Source organism: Eleginops maclovinus, chromosome 1 (assembly GCF_036324505.1).
Source record: "Eleginops maclovinus isolate JMC-PN-2008 ecotype Puerto Natales chromosome 1, JC_Emac_rtc_rv5, whole genome shotgun sequence".
NCBI lineage: Eukaryota > Metazoa > Chordata > Actinopteri > Perciformes > Eleginopidae > Eleginops > Eleginops maclovinus.
The window spans coordinates 13,917,205-13,938,126 of NC_086349.1; the positions used below are offsets into that span (position 1 = coordinate 13,917,205).

Consider the following 20,922-nt stretch of genomic DNA (forward strand, 5'->3'; position numbering starts at 1 on the left):
ATCTCGGCCAAGTCGTAATTAAAAGCAGTTCTTCATTATTTAAGTTAAGCGGCGGTAACGCCAGTGTTAAACACGGTGTTAAACAAGGTGTTAAACACGCAAATGCCGGTTGGTGTGCGTACGGTACTGAGTGTTTATCGGTCCACGGCCGTAATGAACGTGTCGCATTGGTCCATATGTAATGCGCACGTTCTGTTGTTCCCATTGGCATAGAGCTATTGAACATTCATTTTAACAAAGGATACGGATAACATATCGCCCACGGCAGTTTTGTCATTGTATGTATAGCCTATATTTGTATTACGCTATCATCATTCAACATGTAGAATGAACGTGTTATCTATAGAGTCGATTTACATAGATAATTCACAACCATGAACCTAATCTGGATCTTAAACCTGCCAATTGCAACTGAGAGAGATGCAGACCAGACGGACAGCTCTCGACTAGGCTTCCCTTCCGTGGCACAATTGCATCTTTTCCGTAGATGAAATCCGGGGAAATCGTGAATATTAATGAGGGGAAACCCGGGGATTATCCAATCACGCTGGTTAGGTCCCTGATCCAATCCAAAAAGGCCAAAATCCACCACATGATTGCATTGCTCGCACTTGCCTGCCGGCTCTCTCACTTTGCGGTCTTTGGGGCTTCGCAGGTTCGCATTGCAGGGAAGGATGTCCATGATCAGGAAATTTAGCTTTTGACTCGAGGCATGTCAAGTCATTACAAGTAAAAGAGGCAAAGTCCGAGTCAAGTCTCGAGTTAATAGTATTCAAGTCCAAGTCGAGTCGTAAGTCATGCCGAATTTGATCAAGTCAAGTCTGAAGTCATTAAAATCATGACTCGAGTCTGACTCGAGTCCAAGTCATGTGACTCGAGTCCACATGTCTGCCGTACACTCTTCACCATGAATGGCTTCCAGACCAGCTGTGCTCTCATTTAAGATGAGCAGAGAGAAACGTTACCCCTCGAGCAGATACATGTGAAAACAGCCTTTTAGTGTCAAACTCTGCAAAAACCTCATTCTGCACAGTGAAGCTCAAACATCCAAAGAAAGACAAAATAAGCAAAACCGTGAGTGAAGGGAAACTTTAGGAAAATTATTTATACATAGTCAGACTTCCTGTGTTAACATCATCACCAGACAACCTTTTCACTCACCCTCCTTTGATGTAATCCAGGAAGGTGTGCTCTGACTCCACATTGAATGACAACAAGGACACCTAAGAGAGAGAAAAGGTTGAAACTGATTATAATGCACGGTAATTAGGCAAAACCAAATCTACCAATCTGCACATTAACACTGACCTCTGAGCTAACCACCCACAAAATGACTTATACATGCAGGATGATTTGGACGCCCGGGTAGAATATTAGTATTACAATCACTGAGAGAACATCAGCCTGCCTGTGTGCTGATGGATAATCGGTGTGATGGATAACTAGCCACCAATTTTAATTACAGAGTACCGCATACAGCAAGAGCAGCCAAAGTACTCCGGCAGTAAAAAAGACTGGCCCATGTGTTAACATCCATCTCCTCTCGTCACCAACAGGACACAGACGAGAGCTCCTTTGTGCATTACTAGGGACTTGGTGTTTCACCCCGTTTTTCCTTTACTTAAATTTACTGTCTGGATCATAAGCCCCGACACTGGGAATGAAAAAAAACATTAAACAGAGCTGAACCGCCTCATGCCATCCACTGAGAGAAAACTTCCTGAGATATAAAAAGCAAAGTATGTCGGGGCCTGAGTCCAACGGGAGAAATGCTCTTATCTCAGAAGTCAGTCTCACCGTCCCAGAGTTGATGTATCTCTTTTTCTTTATTTTCTTCTTTGCATTCAGCACCTGGTATGACGGCAGAATAGAAAAGAAGAATGATGATTATATAAACTTTCAGCACAATTCTTGTTATCCACCCTTAGGCAGGTAATAAAAACACCTTTGTCCTCCTTCTCCATGTTTGTAAGGATAATGAAGCAGGGCGACTGAATCCAATAACTGCAGGAGGTGAGAATTGAGATAGCATTGATCACGCCTCGCAGCGAGATACTGATTATCCAGGGTGATTCTTATAAGCACCTACACTGTGCTGTACATTTTTACAGGCACATTACCAAATGTGAGGATAGTGCATCAAATGTATCTTTAGCCATTATTCACCCGTGATTAACAGAATGATAACCACATTTAGACTCTATTGTAGCAATGTACCAGTGTAGAAAAATGTGGGCAAATGCACAAAAAACAAAACTATAAAAAAGGGATAAGCATGAAGACCTGATTTTAAATTATACCAGTACTTCCTGTTCTAAAAGAATACATTTAAGAGCTTGCAGGCAAAAAACATTTGTCTAACAGTAAACTATCGTAATCCCAAATCTCTACTGCTTATTCCATCAGACTGCATAAAATACACTATGAAGCACTAGCCTGGAGGGAACTGTAAAGTAAAAGGTACACCACAGCTATTAGGGATTCAAAATATTGGATTTCTGCTGATATCTGATACCCCAATGTTTTCTAACTTATTTTGATCGTTGTCAAATACTAAAACTTATACACACAAATATGTTGTTTCAAACTAATTGCATGGAACATCAGGTCCCTCCTTTAAAGAAATTAACATAATGCTGTTTTCGGGATTCAAATGTACACGTTCATTGGCTAAAATAATGAAAATGTCATTTTAAGCTTTTATCTGCTGATAATGTGTCGGTATTATCGTGCCTGGCAGTCATCACTCAGTCTTGCCATGTTCACATCATGTCACACAGACATCACCCTTAATTACATCAGGCTCTGTTGGCATTAGCCTGCTGTCATCCTAACTCACACAGCTAATGTTTGCGGGCCCCTGCATGTCAGGTTGAGAACATAAAGTGTCAACTTCTGTAAAGTTGAAAAGACAGCGGTCGGTGACCTATTCAAATTCTTTATTTGTCAACGATGAAGAGGTAGCTTCATGTTGTTTTTGACCACATCTTGAAATTGATTCAAGGGCACTGACCTGGAAACGAATGAAATGAAGGAATTGTTGTGTTTTACTGTCTAATTAAAATACAAAGGCATTTGGTGAAGGGTAATGGATGCACCTTCATCGGCCATATCAGCAACATGAAAGGGCAACTCTGCATTCCACTCAGTAATTCTGTCTCTCTTTCCCACTCGATCTCTCCTTACCTATTTCCATCTTACCACAACCTTCCAACTCTTCAGTAGCCCTGTTCTTTCCTTAAGCCACCTTCATGACTAATTCAAAAGCTAATGTAAAATGGCAAGTGTTTTAATGAGCAGGGAATGATAGGAGCCCCGAAGCACTGAACAGTAATACCCAATCTTACCCTCCAAGGACCAACCCAAAAAACCAGTAATCAGCAGCAATATGTTGCACTCCCATTTGTATTCTCCCCGCAGAAACATCCTTCCTCATCTGGTCAGCTGCACCCCTTAACCTATTAGATGCTTAATGCTGTGTAAGGGGAGGAGAGGCAGAGGACACTAGCAGTTGATCTCCAATAGCCATAATAACAACTCTAACAACCAGAGCCTCCTAAAGTCATTACACTTTGCTTTACAAGACGCTTTACAAGACCTTGCTGAAAAGTTGAAGGGCGTTCTGATTCAGCCTTATATTGAAGTGTGTTTCTTGTTCCCAGAAATAAAGATTTTAGGCTAGTGTTTGTGATACAGCTGCAGCCAAACATTCAGTAAAAGGTTGCTTACAGTTCTGTGCAGTTGTTGTATCCTCCATGTTCTTCACTTGATTTGAACAGAATAATTAATGCATATGGACAGACTAATCACAATCTATATGTTGAAATAGATATAAGATGTAGGCTTTAAAAATTAGACATAAAGAGGGGTCAGTTTTATATTGTGACCTGGATTATACTTGAAAACAGAAAGAACAGGATGAATAACTATTTTTCTTGACAAAGTGCTGTGATATTAAAATACAGTGAGGTCAACTTTTAGTTTCAGATATGAAATTATAACCTCTTTTTTTTTTAAACAAAGCCTCTTCCCTCTGAAGCTAAACACAAATGGTTATAACTGTGCCGGCTGCCTTTCTGCACTCACCTCGTGGACGTTCAACTGGTTTTGACCTCGACAGAGCGCTTTGTAGCTGGTGGTGAATTCACCAATGAAATCATGACTTGATAAAAGAGACAAAAACGTCGTATCATACTTCAGGAAAAGAAGCTTCGGTGTATGATTTTACAAATGAATTATTATGAATTGAATTAAAATGTACAATTAGACAAAAATGTGCGCTATATCTGAATTACAGAATGCTAAGTAGTGTTGTGCAGAAATGTGCAAAATAGTCATAAGAGTCTGATGAATAACACTGGAATGACTCAGAATAGTAATAAAGAATGCAAATGTGTACTGTGTGTGTGTGTGTGTGTGTGTGTGTGTGTGTGTGTGTGTGTGTGTGTGTGTGTGTGTGTGTGTGTGTGTGTGTGTGTGTGAGTGTGAGTGTGAGTGTGTGTGTGTGTGTGTGTGTGTGTGTGTGTGTGTCCATTACCTCCCGTCTCTGTCCCAGTCATACACCTCTACCTTGATTGCCCTGTAAGACACATCAAGAAAAGGGAAAAGTGTTGAGAACAGTTATGTAACTAATGAAACCTAAATCTAAAAGGCCTTGAACAGAAATTTCCCAGAGAGCCTTTCCTGAAATGACACAGTCGAAAAAGGCTGTTAAAGCTCATTAATTACTAATGAAGGCTGAACTAAATCAACCTTTTTAAATCAAAATTTCTCATACACTTTACTAAAAACTAATGTGTTCTTAAATTAATGGCAGATTACTAACCAGTGAACAAAATCGGTTGTTTTTTTAACTTTCCAAAGGTTATTGTAGAAGAAAATATCAAATATTCTTATTGTGTTTTCCTGTAGTGTAATATAGTAAAAGTGTTTCTGTCTGCTCAGTGTAGCTGAAATCTTTTGTGTCTTTGTAGCTCAATCTGGGGAGTCTGCATTATCTATAAAAACAAATGCCTGAGTCAAAGGAAACACAAAGCCTCCAAATCACTGTCGGATTATAAACCAGGACAACCTCTATTCTTACAAATCCAATATGTTTTAAACATTATTCAATGATTAGCTGAGATGTAGAGAATGGAAAGTATTACCCTGCAGTGGCTTTGCTTTCTAGGTCTTGAAAATAGAGCACATCAAAAAAGCAAACTGTAGATATTTCACAGACACTGCAGGGAGACCCCTACATCTTGCCATCAAAATCCTCAAAGGGAATCAGGCTTCTTTCATGCTTCCACTCCATCTGTCTGACCCAATTAGCTTCTCCAGGTGAGCAGAGCCGGGATTGCAGTGAAGAACCTCCGTTGACACCCAGCGTGGTGGAGATGGCAATATTTGACATGTTCTTTGACGACTTGTACCCATTCCCATGGCTGCCTGAGTCTACACACTGTTGTGCTTGTGCAAACACACACACACACACACACACACACACACACACACACACACACACACACACACACACACACACACACACACACACACACACACACACACACACACACACACACACACACACACACACACACACACACACACACACACACACACACACACACACACACAGCAGGACTCTTCTGTAGTTCAAGCCACCTGTCAACATCTTAAGAGCGATGAGTGCAGCCACTTTCCCTTCACAACTGAATTTTTTCTGCCATAACTGACATCAAAATAAGAAATGAGATAGAGCTGGAGTTGCCAATCTGAAAATGAAATGCTCTGGAAGGCTAGGTGTGGGCAAATCAATAAGCAGCCAGCCAAGATAGCGTGTAGTCAAAAACGGTCTGGTAATGTTTCTCTTTTACGTGAGATAAAATAACAGTAGAAAATCAATGGTGTCTAAATTTGACACTACCAATCCAACCAAGTACACAGCATATTGAAATTCTGCTTGGCTTTGATTTCCAGTGGAAAATCACACGTCATCTGCAGAACACTTTATCGTTCATCATCTTTTATCTTACCTCTCATAGTCTCCGTTGCAGAGCGCTCTGACAGGGATGGAGAAGGGCTGCCACACAGGGTGCAGCGTGTTTTTTACCACTTCAGTCTTGTGGCAGATGGTGAACCTGGAAATGCAGGTCGATAGGGATTTAAAATCCTAAAAGACAAATCTCTAAGAAAATATACAGTGTGAAAATATTCCTGCTGTGCTTTGCTTCGAGTCCACGTCTTTAGATTTCATCTCAGTGCCTCTGAGTTCAAGGGATTTCAATGTAATTCTTTCGACCTTGGATCACTTCCTCTTTGATCTCCACACCATCCTACCTGTCTCTAATAGGCTAAATGAAATACCCCCTGAGAAGAAGAAGAAGCAAGAGACAAACTCACGTGCCATCCTCATTACTTCTGTAGAAGACCATGAAGGGGTCTGACTTTCCAAAGAAGTCCTTCTTATCTAGTTTGTTGGCACAGAATTGCATGGTGGCGTAATCCTGCAGACAAAGAAAGAAAGACAAAATAAAAAAAAAAAAAAAAGTTGTAGCAGATGTTTCTGCTTCTGTTTCCTACTGCTTGTTTGTACATGCTGTGTGCCAAGATATAAAAGCTCTGTAGCACCAAATAAAAGCAAAGTTCTGACTGAATTATAGTAAGAGAGGGCAAAACCAGCCAGTGGGCCCTTGTTTTAAAAAATCTGGAAATGTATTTATTAGAATTTCTTTATTATGCAACTCCTGCATTACAACAGCAGATGGGATAAGAGCGATTAAATGCAAAATACCTTGGTGTGCTGCATAAAATCAAGGTAACAGTATCAGAGAACGAGCAGAGGCACAGAAATGGATGCTAAAACCAGCACATGGAGGAGGGGAGGGGTTGTGTACAAAAAAGATGTGGAGTATGTGAGTGCAGCTAATGATACATTAGAAAGGCTGGTATTACCATAATTATACTAATTTAGGCAGCATTTCAATGAGCGCTGCCATTAAAAGGACAATGAACAAGCCCCATAATGCTCTTGGTTCCAGATAGTCTGCCTGTGGTCAAGATATTAGTCGGTATTGATAATAGTGAGGCACAGAACTGGATAGGTAAATGTCCAGATCAAAAGAAACTCTGCAATGTTTTTCAGAACTGACAGCTTTCATCTCAAGATCCTTTTATCTGAGACTTTCTTGAAATTCTTTGAGCTGCTCAACATACGGCATATGCAAGTCAAGTGTCTAATCATCAGATCTTTAAGCCAGAGATGTGATACCCGAAGATATTCAGAGCCCTCAACTGGCAGAAGAAGAGCTGTTTTTTTCCCACTGCTCCCCCAGCTTTTAGGTTTTGAAGTGCAGCTATTAGATCTGAATCAGCGTGGTGCTTGGCTAGCCATCTATTGATTTGTTTGACCCACATCAGAGGTTTGATCTGCCTCTGACCTGCCTCTCACTAACCCCCATCACACTCATTATACTTTGGGCAGTATAAAGATCAGCTTCTAAGGAACTGCTAAGAAAAAGATGGATGCCACTAAATGGATATTTGTCTAGAAAATTGAGCTGATTTAATTATCCCCATTCCAACATTTTTGTTTCCAATTAACACTGTGGAAATGTTAAGACAGAAGAAAACAGAGGCAAGTGGGAAGCAAGTGTCCTTGTTGTGTTCACACTAGCTTTTAATGCTTAAAGTATATAATATTCAGCACGCCCAACAGACTCATCATGGTAAAAAAGAAATGGATTTGCAAGGACAATTGAGAACCGACAAGATCAATAACTGTTGTCAAAAAAGAAGTCTCTTTTAGATGAAGCTGAGGGATCAGCATCATCTCAGGCTATTCCTTGTTTGTTTGTAAATGGATTGTTCATTTTTAATGGGTTTAGAGACACTGGCTGTGCAGGTCGTACCTGAATATTATAAAGTTCATCAATAGAGCGGGTTTTCGCAAGAACATTTAATTTGACATGTTCCTACTGTGGCTTGTTTTGTGGATTTAAAGTTTGCTATGGTCAATTATCTAAGGCCTTAATAATAGAGGCATTCTATCACTTGCCTGCCTAACGCTGACTTGGCCTCTACAATTACACTTTCATGGCAACACAGTGCCTTAAGCCTTTATTATGCACATATAACACATACCCACCTTGGTGCCTAGCAGTGATTTCTCATTAAGTCGGGAAAAACAGCAGAACATTCATTTCAAACACTGAGGATTAAGAGCAGCCGGGGAACACTGAATGCAGTCTGCATCTTTCTTTCCATTTCTCTGCTCCATCAGGATATTGCTGCATGGGGGTTGTGGAAAGAGATGCACTTTTCCACTTTTGGAAAGAGGGATTATTCTTTCAAAAGAATTTCAAACCATCTCAACAATAGCTATAAGAATGGCATTACATATGCTAACCAAATAAATCATGAGCCAAAGGTTTATATGAACCAACAATCGTTTTATGCTTCATGCATTGCTCCATTCATCTGGTTGTTTTGTCTACGTGTCTCTGATCATAAGCCTTATTTTTGTCAATGAGAAGAGAGATTTTACATATGCAGAAAAAAGCAAAAAAAAGACGACAGTGATTCATGTTTACGGTTTTGCTCGAGGGAAACAAATTATACAATCCAAAACATCAACAGAAATGACAACATTGGTGGTGAAATACATGGATGGTTATGATGGAGTATTGAACACAGAAAAAAAACCCTCTTAAATGTGAAGTTCTGTCTGGTTTAAATTACATTTAAATTAGCCAGAGCCGCTGCTGGACTGTGAGGATGATCTGAGAGAGAGCCAGCCGCTGCTCAGCATGTCCTGAAGTTACCACAGCCAGAAAGAAGCCGTTGATCAAAGCAGAGGCTGTTACTCTGTCTTATGATACCTGGCAAAACCATCACCAATGTGAGAGCCAACCCGCCTCTCCCTGCAGAACTTCCCCAGTCGTTCCCACTCCGCTGGTTTCAGTTTCCCCAAACAGGAGTTGTGGTGTTTACCTGAGGCGTTGCAGCAACTCAGCTCCTGCCATTTATTGGTCCAGGTGGATTACAGAATAGACATCAACCAGATGGATGGTAGGAATTTTTAACTGCTAAAATTCACAGGTGTGGGATTTGTACCGACAGCAGGGCCTTCAGATTATTCAACAATGATATGTTTTTTTCTCTCAGTTCCTGTTTCAGACACAAACATGAGGTTCTTCCATTCAGGCTCAAAGTTTGGGTAAACAGGGCAGGTCTGGAGTTAAATGTCAAGTCTTTGTCTCTCTAATTGAGTCTGGAAAAAAGAAAATTGTCATTTGTACCAGTAATGATCATTTGCATTTATATTACAAAACTGCTTCTTCAAGTGATGCTTCTCAGTGATTATGCTAACTTCTGTCATTGCAGATCCACTGCACCTGATAGCAGCCCTTCAATGACTTTGCTCGCTCAAATTCAGCGAGAACCAGAACAGTGAGTGTTATAATGGCAGTTTTTATTAGCAAAGTGGCTAGTCCTCCTAGCTCCTCTAGTTGGGGAGTGATTTTTTTTTTTATTCATGGAACCAGATTGTTTTTATACAAGATGTAGGACTGGAAGTTACAAACCTTTAAATGTTTATAACTTACATGCAATATGATATCATAAAGTATTTATACAGCAGTTGCAGCGCAATGGCTTATTTTAGAGCCTCCCAGGGAGGCCAGTTGTTCTGGCCAATAATTCTTCCTACTTTGCAGCAGTGGCAGCAGTGTAATGCGATTATTTACTATCTTCATTTAGCAGTGTAGAAAGAAAGCCAATGGGCATTAGTGAAAACAGTTTATTAGGGCAGATTCATGGATTAACACGCCACACATCAGAGGAAAAGTTATTGGGGTAGAGACGAGATCATTAAATAGCTATTCAAATTCATGGTATTTTCACTATGTACACAATTTCCAAATGACAAACGCTTTTGCATAGTGACATGGCGTATCCTGCTGGTTTAATGAGGTAGTTATGGCACAATATATTTAAATTAAGTCAAGGCTATTAAACAAGCCACTCCACCTCAGCAGGTTTGTGAACACTGCTATGCATTGTGTGACTTACACAACATGCACCATTTCCCTATAGTGTGTCACATGCAATTTCACAGTGACATGCCATATTCAGCTCTAGTGAGTGTGTGCAATTTAACTTTAATGTACCATTTTGAAAGGGCCCACTTAAAATTAGATCAGTGAATGATGCAAAACATTTATTATGTAACCTACATTGTAAGCTAACTACACAACACATGTGTTAAAACTGTCCAGACTTACTCTGCAGTTCCCCAGCTCCTCGGCAGACAAGATAATGGTCCCACATTTCTTCCCAGGTATGCCACTGTGAAAACAAATAGAGGTCATTGAAAATAACAAAGCACAGAAAAGATCCTCGTTTTGTAGAAAGGCACTGAGTTGAATTTAGTAATACCCACAAGTCAAGCAATATAGTAAACTGCAAACCTACGAACTGAATTGCTCACTGATGGAAGAAAAGATGGGAGCAGAGTATTCGTAGCAGCATTAACCATTTTTGGCTAGTCGGTTAATCTTTTGAAAGAGGGCTGAGGAGCAGGGACTCACTTTTACTCCACAGGTTTGATTAATCGACTCCTGTATGCTATATCCAGCAGAGTAAACCAGACACCTAAAGAAGTGTGACACCTTCCTTTGAGGCTGATAATGCATAAATTGTGTGGTTACCTCTGCTCTTGGGTTTGTATTTAATACAGTGTTTATAATGTCAGCTCACAGGACATTTTAACATTAGCTGTACCTATCTTACATACTGAACTTAGAAAACAGGGCTAAAATTTCACGGCCTGAAAGAGAATGGGCTATGGAAAACACCCATTTGAATTCTCCTGTCTCAATTTAACATTTTAAAGGGTTTTAGTTAGGTATTTGTAAATGCTTTTTGTCATTGTGAAAATGTATAATGTCTGTGAACCATAACATAACTTTAAAGCATTATAACCCATTGCAAATTGTGACATTAAGTGACAGTTTGACGTCTCTAATGAGCATATTATTGTGCTTCACCACTGCAACTGAATAAAAACAGGTCAAAAATAGTGGCTCTTAAGTTTGTTTTTAGCACAATGTGAAATAAAACTGCTGAGACACAAGACTCTGATCTCTGTTGAATTTACTTTAAACCTCCACAGGCCTGCAGTTGTTTACCGCTGATTCCCGCTCCAGCAGATGATCAAGACATCGCAGCACAAGAGAAGTTCCCTGTGTGTCTGTGTTTCCACACTTCGCCTCTTCAGTAGCTTGCCAACCCAATGGCTGCTATCAGAAATTGAGACTGAGTGGCTCCAGATTTCTTTAAGCGGAACAAAATGAAATTTCTTTATATCCAATCTCTCGCAACTCTCTGCTTCCACTGAAGCTGTGGGAAGAAGGCAGGCCCTGTTCCATACAACACAAAGCAAGACAGCACTATCTACTTCCCCATCTTACGGGGGCACTCCAGCTGCTGACACTCCTCTCATCTTTCCAGATAAAAAAAGGAAATTACACTGGAGTCTTGCTGTGGCCTTAGCTGGAGAGCCATCATTAGAAGGTCATACATGCTGCAGATCCTCATCAAGCTGCGACAGTTGATCTGACTGGCAGTAATGCTGGATTTCATATTGTAAAATGGGGGCAGCCTTTGACTACTGCAGCAAACGCTTGCATTATTTACAAAGACAAACATGCAATGGCTGAAAATATAGTACCCGGTATGCCAGAGGACCGATAGCGTATTTTCCTATGGCTCATCTGCTGGTGCAGGAAGGGTTTGTGGTGTTTTGAAAAGATATAGGGTTCTTACATTAACCTTTACTGGGCTTTTCTCAGGTTTCCTAGGCCCATATTATACGTGGTTTAATGCTCCATAAAAGCAACCCTTATGATCAAATTAGATCAATACCTTAATAAAAACCTACAGAACAAAAGCATCCTACCGGAAATGATTTACAACCAGCAGTGCGTGCAGGAGGACTTTCATAGTCTCAGCATTTAATGAAGCAAAATGTAAAATGAAGCCATCCCACTTTGAAGGGGCAGGCACACTTCATTTCTCAGGCTCTACCACCAGGTTCCATGGAGACCAATCTCAAGGTGAATTAACTGTCCTTGAATTATTGATGTTTCACTGTAAGTCGCTGCTGTGCAGTTTGAGGACGCCTCAAAGAGCCAGTAAAGCTCTCCTCGATGAGGCCAGTAAACCCTGCACACTGCACAGGTCAAGTTATCTCCCTCGGGTCATGATAATGACCGATACTCCTTTCAAGATGTGACATGACATCCACTGATTGGTAAAATATCAGCTCCAGACACGTTAAGATGCACCACCCTGCAGATACGAAAAAAGCAATGGTCTTTTAAATTAGGCATGCATTATTGAGTGTGGCATTTCCTCTGACAATGAATGGTTAACTCGAAGAACAAGAAAACACTGAGTGGATAATCAATTCCTATCGTTTATCTGTGGCACAAGACTTTCTCTTTACCTTCGGACCGCGATACTTCTAACAGCTTCTGTAGTGCAATGTGACGGCTGGTGATATGAAGCATCCTGCATCAAGAGGCCTCTTTCACTCAGCTCTCATTCACTGATGGTTCCTCACTGGGAAAACGCTTTGATGATGAAATTAAGTGAAATATGCTGCAGCAGCCCTTCTTGCTGTACTATCTGAGTGTGCACCAGGCCTACACTCTGACTGCTGTGAGGAACTGACAGGCTTTAATCAGCTGTTCATGTGAAAGTCTTTCGTACATGTTTCCAATTCAATTTACAACAACCTATGGTGTTTTGTGATGTTTAACTGTCGGTCAAATCCCAGCTAACCATGTTAACAAAACAATGTGACAGCATTCAGTATGTGTTTCAAGTTACAGCATGAGGCAGCTACAACAAATATTATGCGGGGAACATCTTTTAAATATTTACACTCTCTATTTTCTGTATCTTGCTTACATTTTTTTTCGTTATGGTATCCTCATCAACCAGCACAGCCAAATGATTTGTAATTATGATATAACATAGTAATAGTAACCCCGTCCTCAGTAAGTGTGACTGTGTATTGAAGGATGCATGGATAGTTATCAAATTCAAGTTGTATTATTATCAAGTGCTGTTAACTTATTGGTTAACATAAGGCCAACCTCACTTGGAGTTTGTCGGTATTACCGTCACAGGTATTCACTGCTGCTATAATGAAGCACCATTTACCATACAAGGAGGTAGATCAGAAGAGAGGGAAAGCTTTACAAAAAGGATCCTTGTCTGCAGACAAACTTCACAAATACCAATCAATGATGAGATCATATTCATTATGTGCTCAACGGTAATAAGCACGACTTAAGTCTGCAACATTGTTAATTTGTTCCCATGGCCTTTGGAGGGTCACTCTTACAGAAGTCCACTTGAGTTTTCAAAGTGATGGAGGTAACAGAGAGCTTGTTAAACAACTATTTAAATTGCTTATGTTTTATTGACCATCTGAACCTTCCTCTACTCCCACGGTCAGGTCAGAAAAATCCTCTTGAACCAGCCAGATAGAAGTGTTGCATGTTATTTCAAAAGCAAATAATGCTCTAGAAAGCATGCATGGCCAGACTAATGGGCACTCTCAAGTAAAACATTTGTAGAACATTTCCTGCAGACCTTTCACACGGTGCAAGAGATCCAGGGTCTCTAAGTAATAACGGCTACAAAGTTCTGAAACATGTTTTTATTTCACTTTTAAATTAAATTAAACCTATATAAGCTTCTCTGCATGATGTTACTTAAATTCAACTGCTAGTAACCTTCAGTTCCCTGGAGCTCCATAGTGCTTATCAACAAAGTTAAACAGAAGAACATTTGAATTTCAATCTTTACATTTATGATTGGTTAAAAGTTCTTATTTTATAACGTAAGTTCAAGGCTGAAGGATCCTCTTATCTCCTCACAGGCCTGAGAGATAGACTAAGCCAAGTAAGATAAGTTTATCAGAAGAATAGAAATGTAAGTATCTGTGATACTATGTTACATCATTTCTTGTTACAGTCACAGGACACTAGTAAAGAACAGATCATTGTACAGGAGCAATAAAGAAAACTAAATTCAACAAGTGAAGTGCAGACAGGTGAAACGAGTTTGGATAATGGGTTCTTGCTCAGCGAAGACTGATGAGAGGCTTTTATCATCCATGGCTTCTGTGCTTCCAGTGAAAGATTAATGTGACATAATAAAGGCATTAAAGCTTTCATCATTTGAGCAATGCAGGTGAGTGGTGACTGCACTAACAACATGCTAAGGAGCTATGATTCTCAGGGCCATTCACAACTCTCCTGAATTAAACTAGTCATTGACAGGCTCCCTTGGCACTCAACAGAAAGGGTGCCAGATGGGTCTGATCAATCCAATGACAGTCTGGGATGTGTGATAGTGTTGCCTGGCATAGCGGGTTTAATATTAACAGTCAGATTATCATCATGTCAGAGGGGATACCTCTTCATGTCCCTCATATTCAACAGAAACCCCAAGGATCAAACAAATCTCCAAAAGGAAAACAAACAAGGAGAGACAGACATGAAACAGGGCCATGTAGCAGAGTGGCTTTCTTTACACAGAGAGAAATTAAAAAGGTAGAAGTGCTGTCATGCTTTCAACTCACACTGAAACAGTGCAAGCCACAGCTGCTTTGACAGAGCCCCTGCTTGATCAACTGAATGGAAAGAGATCAAGCAGCATTTTTGAGCAACACTACAATTACGTGGCCAAAGTTTTCATTTCAGCTGTCTGCAGAATACCAATGAGAATATCTCTTTTCAATGGAAACACATTTGGGTCATACATTTATCTAAAAAACAAGTATCAAAGATTATTGTGAATGGCATATTTTATTATGGATATTCAGACTTAATGTATACTATAATTTCCCATCTAGAGGCAGTTGCTGTCGTGAGATGGTGATTCACAATGCCTGTATTCTCCATTACCTATTAGTGCGGAGGTGGGGCTGATGGAGGTTTGTGAGATTAAAGTCCGAAGAGGGAGAGGGGAGCAATTGTTGATGCCGTTCACATTAGGTCATTAGGATGAGGAATGGTCTTGATATTTAACAACGCTGCAACGTGTCACGCATATGAGAGTGGGGGAGGGCTATCCGCCCAACAATATGAGTGAGAGCCCAAGAAGAAGAAAATTATATTTTTTTCTAACTGCAGCTGTTGCAGGGTGGGTCTATGTTTTTCACCGCCAGACAAAATGACTGCAGCGTTACCATGCTATGAACATTTTAACTTTGCAATTTCACACCTGGGAAAAACAAAAACATATTATCTGAGATAGTGAAGTGCAACAGGACAGGAAATAAGATCGCTTTCACTGCACGACAGTAAGGATGATTTTTTTTACCAAGGTTGAATCTCTTTAGTGTACAAGATGACAAAGGTAGACGGACAGATCTAACTGATTTGACTCAAAAACCAACAGAGATGAAGGGTAGAATGATAATCTGGCTTTGTGCCACTGTAAACGTACGGGGTAGTGGGCAAGTCATAGATGAACAGAATTAAACAAGGTTGCCAAAACTGTGTGGGTTCAAATGGGATAATACCTCTAATCCCCTTGATCTGCATACGCTGATAAGCATCCATAATCCCTCACCTCATAAGGATTACAAAAAAAAAAGGTTGATGTAAAGTGAGCTAATTTAAAAAAGGACACCAGAATACCAAACTGTGGTTTTGAGAAAGGAGGAAGCGAGCTGCTTTCAGGAGGCGCTGCTGTTTGTGTTGAGATCAGGTAGCTACAGGCAGCCTGTGCTAAGCTCTTTGAAGCTCTGTTAAAATAAGCACAAAGCAAGTAAATAGGGCAAAAAATACGATGCCGAAAATGTCAGAGGGATATACAAAACAACCGAGTAAAGAATGCGTTTGCAAAGATGAAACCACATTGTCACAAAACTGTCATCCTTTTGTTTCCTTTGTAGCTTACCGATTCAATGGATAAGTCTCCCATTGATGCACAATTAAGATTATCACATCCTCCATGGTAAATCCGGTTATTTGAGGGAATACTCTTATGTAATTAGAAAACACTAAATATGATATACAATTACATTTCAAAGGCACTCCATTGTAGTATAGATGTAATGAGTTTTGATTATATAAATGTTGGCACTGGCTGTAATCACTGTAATAACGTTTGATTTATTGTGATTCTAAACAAATGAGGCATTCATCAACCACCTGCAAGCGAACAATTGCTTGTTTTGACAGAAAAAGAGAAGATTAGGAGGAGCTGTCAATCAGAAAGAAACTTTCTCTCTCCGGCTAAATCTAATAACTATTGAAAGTCATGACAGCGACTTCACTTCCTTCCCTTGTCCTTTCTCCTGCCAACAAGAAAATCCTTCTCCAGAAAACGTAACGAGCCCAATCCAATTTCCCCCGGCAAGAACAGAACAACCCTCTCTCGCAGAGGCCATAAAAGATGGCCAATTATTTTAGTTTAATACAGTTTTACACATACGTTTGTGGTCACATTTTATCCTATTTTGAACATTTCAACGTGCTTGACATTAAATCATAGTGAGATTCTCGTCTCCCGTCTCCCCTCTGTGTCAAGAGGTTTCACCCCTCTCATGTGGTGCTGGGTGGCGAATAATGGAATTTATACCATGTTACACCGGGGCACTCTGACCTCCTCTGTGGTGGTTACTGCTTACTTTAGATTGCAATCTGCCTGCCGACTGATCGGTTTCGGCTGCTGAATAGATTAACAACATGGGAGTGTTAGAGTAGGGCAGCCGAGCGCTCATTCAGAGGCTCTCTGGGTGCTTTCTCACCTTTCCATCAGATCACAGCCTGTGGCCATGACAGAAATTAACACGCTTGGATCTTAGTGCATAACAAATCAGCTAAGCTTTACACAGAGTAAAAACATCCGCTACCTTTAAACTTGAGGCCTCTTACTACTGTGAGGATGGATATCTATTGACTAATTATCCACTAAGGTTTATTTAAACCAGGCTTTTAACATCATTAAATTCACTTTCTCAATTCATGGCAGAAAATGGGACTTTTTAAACTTTTTTCCCTATGCAGAGGTCGTTAAAGGTTTATAAAACAGAGCAATTTAACTGAAGGCTAGCAGAAAAAAACTGTGCCTCTTATGGAGACAAAATGGCACCTTATAAATCCTTGTTTCTCGCAACAAAATGGTTCATGACGAATCAGCCCCATTGAGGTTTCCTAACCTAAGCAGGAATATGCATTATTTGAAAAGGCTCCTTGTTATTCTCCAGCCTTGGAGCCCAAATTGGCCCTTAGCGAGGCAGCAGAATGCTGTAATTGTGTGTGATGTCCCAAGGCACAAGATGATGATTACTGTGAACCGTCTAAAACACTTCACCTCCCAGTTAAGTAATACCAAAAACATGGGGTTAAACAGGCAAAGAAAACTTTCTCCACACAGTGTCAAGAGCACTTCGATTAAGCATTTTTAGTTTCACCAAAAAATGAACTTCACTCACTCCAACTCATTATTTCAATCTGCAGCTTTTTTTCTCCCTTCCTCATCTCAGAGGGATTGCAGCTGTGTAGCCCGCAGTCAGTCAGGCAACTACATTAACCATCAACTTTAAAAGCACTAAGAGTCTCTGAAGTGGAGATGACACAAGTGATGCCTTCTGCTTCAGAGTATACTTCTGGTGAGTCGCACAACTCTGCTACTTGACACAGTAGTTATACATCTTGTGAGCATGACATTTAAAGATGTGTCCGACCCCTTTGAATAAATTTAAATTTGGAATTCAGAAAATATGGTGTTGTATTTTGGAATAAAGGGTATGTGAATTTAAACTGCCTTCTTCCAAGTACTAAAGTGTCCAAACTGACCACTTGCGAAACCCTGCCGCGAGCAGAGACTGTCCAATGGGACTTCATTAAGAGTATTCCTTAGCATTTTAAGAGTTTAAATTGTGGTGTCTCTAGGTTTATCCTTTCCCAAATCCAAAACACCCACCGGAGTGAGCCCCCGAAGCAGTAATTTCTTAAAAATGGGAAACGTCAGGATTATTTCTGGATGCTATCAAAGTTTCGGGAACCATTAGAGCCACTGTTCTGCTCTTTTTGAAAAAATTTAGACAGACAGCTTTATGTTTGCCTGCACATCGGTAGCTCCACACATTTTTAAATCAATTGCAAAAGAGAAATTGATTGATATTACAAACTGACTTGTGTGGATAAAAAGTAATTCAACTAAGCAGCCAAACAGTCTGCAGCAGATTGTTTTTTACAGTTGGTTTTTAAGCTGGCAAAAAGTACAGCCTAAATAAATAGCTGCTTGTGTATATCTGAGTGACATCAGGGGACATAGTTTATTGTAATTCGCAAACTGCATGCAGTACAGTATGTGCCGTGCACCATCAGAAAGGTGTAGCAAAGGGGAGCAGGGGGGTCAATTACAAACTTCATAGCCACAGTTTTTTCTAATATCCTCAAACAAGAGTTTTCAGACTCAGCGATGATTTTGTTCCAATTTTCACCAACAGCCCTAAAGGCAGAGTTATGGTTTTTAGGACAATGGAGTCTGATTAGTAACAGTGCAAATCATACTTCTTTTGTTTATCCACAGATGCGCTGTGAGCTGCAGAGACACGGCACAGAAGAGAAAACAGTGATACCACTGCAGAGCCTGGATGAGAACAGTACAGTGCAGCTGAATACTGTCTGCTATGTAATGCAGGTGCAACCTGTATTTCTAAAATGTAATTTAAACAAAACACCAAAAACCAATGCTAAAAGAATAATCACAAATTTGAAACTACACCTTGGACTCAGTGACAGCAAATATGAAACAATTTAGGATTCACCGATGTAGTATTTATTGCTTTACCGTTGTGGTTATTGCGTTACTTGTGTCTGAAATGAAATTATAGGGAGCAAAAACGATGCTAAAAGATATAGGAGTGTAAATGCAGTGTTGAATTTAGGTCTGGTCCTCGGTGAGAAAAGAGAACTTGAGGGAATTTTATAAAATAATGCAGGGCTTTACTAAAGTTTGGATATTTTAAAGTTGACGTCTTATATTTTGACCTGTGTTGGTAGAAAGTTCAGTCATTATCCTTCCTCTGTCACTTTTGAGCATTCATCATCTGCACTGGTGTGAGCAGTTGTCATTTGACATTTGTCAATGTGTCAATCAGAGAGTAAACACCAGACTGTCAGAGCTGATTGTTTTAACTTTGTGTTCCCCGAGGCCTTGGTCTGCAGTGTGAAATGTTTTTGTTGACCACCGCACATATAAGGCTGTGAATTATCACACCAGAGGAAAGTTGTGATAAAATAAGATGTAATATATCAAGCTTGTTGTGATTTTGATCAAACCTGGCTCCGCTTTAATCAAATCCGTCATGTTTGAATCAAGTTATGTCTTTATCAACAAGTGAAACTTAAAGAGAATATCTATCAGTTTATCTGCACTTTCATCTCTTCTGTTTTTATCTTTTATTTTTTTCAGTTCTACTCCTGGGATCATTTAAATCTAATATCTGCTTGGCCTTTGACTTTGAAGTTTTGAATCCGGCTTTGGTGCCGGCTCTGAGGCCCTTTAAAGACACTTTTCAATAGTTTATGGGGAAGGTTTGTGTCACACAGTCACAGTATCACATAAAGTCCATATTACATCGAACTTCCAGGGTACCTCCACATCCAGGGTAGAATATAGAAGAGAAGGAATTTGAATTTAAAATATCCTCCTCTAAACGTGTAATTAATGTCTTGTGTATTGTGACAACCAAAAACACCTTTATCTTATTACTGGAGAGAGCTCTTCTATCTATCTTTTTGTATAAATCTCACTACAGACAGTGGTTGACCTTTAACCTGAGCTAAATGCTAAATGAAGTGCACTAGAAGTTACTTACCATAACTTTTAATTGGGTAAACATTTTCCTGAACTTAAAGATGGTTTGGGATGAAAGAGTCTGTTGAAAAGTATTTCACGCAAGCTATTTGTCACTTGCTAAACACCTTATTAAACAACGTTGTAAGAGAGAGTCTTTTGTTCAGGCCATGGCCTCAGAGAGTTGGAAAATATACAACATTTAGAGAGAGTATGTGATAAGTATGAGATACTTTCTCCTGAAAATATGGCAATAACTTATTGATAATTTGACAACTGTCAATAAAAATGTAATTCTCTTTTAATCCTCCTACTTTTGCAGTTGAAAAAAGGAGACTGAACCCTGAATATTGCTTTTTCCAAACACATTGTTTGTTAACAGATTGGTCATTGAATACATTTTAATAGCCTATTATTATGTCAGGTGACCTTTTGACTTGATCTTGGTAATCCAGCATGCATATTTTTTTTAATGTTGTTTTCTAAATTTCTACGAATCCCCCTCTTCCCCATGCTCCTATGGGTGCAGCCAACCCTCCCACGAGAGTCACTGTGGTTTCGCATATGGTTAATTTCCTGCTTGAAGCATATAACAGGAGGGCACGCTTACAGTATGCTAATAGGTTAAACATGCTAATGTTGTGCTTCATTTATAAGCTCTAGTGTGTGGTATAATTTACAAAACCAGCAGAAAAGGTTACTGCCATTTGTATAATGCACTCTGTTAACGCATTACCTACACAATCATAGTATGATTTCCTCCCACAGGCCATACAGATATCACTGCCAAGAGAGCAGCTAACATGTTTTTCTGTAAAAGATGACATTCATTTGGCTCAGTCAATCATTTAGCTTTGCATTTCCTCAGCTACCAATAACTTTGATACATGTTTCTCATTAAAACCAGATTATAAACAGAAAGCATCTGTATCACCTCTGTGCTTCATAGCTTGCATTCCTTCTTCTGGCATACTCTCTATCTTAATAAATGTATCGGAGGGGGGGGGGGGGTTATAAGTTTGAGGAAATGTGTTTGAGGCAAAT

General features: G+C 39.8%; 1 protein-coding gene across 2 annotated transcripts in view; it reads right to left on the bottom strand.

Annotated features, from left to right (window-relative positions):
• The window catches only part of cpne5a (copine Va), a 64,597-nt gene that overhangs the window by 23,257 nt on the left and 20,418 nt on the right, over positions 1-20,922 (bottom strand). For both annotated transcript variants that reach the window (XM_063894534.1, XM_063894526.1), the window contains 7 exons: positions 10,266-10,329; positions 6,385-6,488; positions 6,018-6,122; positions 4,538-4,579; positions 4,087-4,162; positions 1,798-1,851; positions 1,162-1,223 (listed from right to left, as the gene is read on the bottom strand). In XM_063894534.1, coding sequence (XP_063750604.1) covers positions 1,162-1,223; positions 1,798-1,851; positions 4,087-4,162; positions 4,538-4,579; positions 6,018-6,122; positions 6,385-6,488; positions 10,266-10,329 — 507 coding nt within the window. The remainder of the gene's footprint in view (positions 1-1,161; positions 1,224-1,797; positions 1,852-4,086; positions 4,163-4,537; positions 4,580-6,017; positions 6,123-6,384; positions 6,489-10,265; positions 10,330-20,922) is intronic.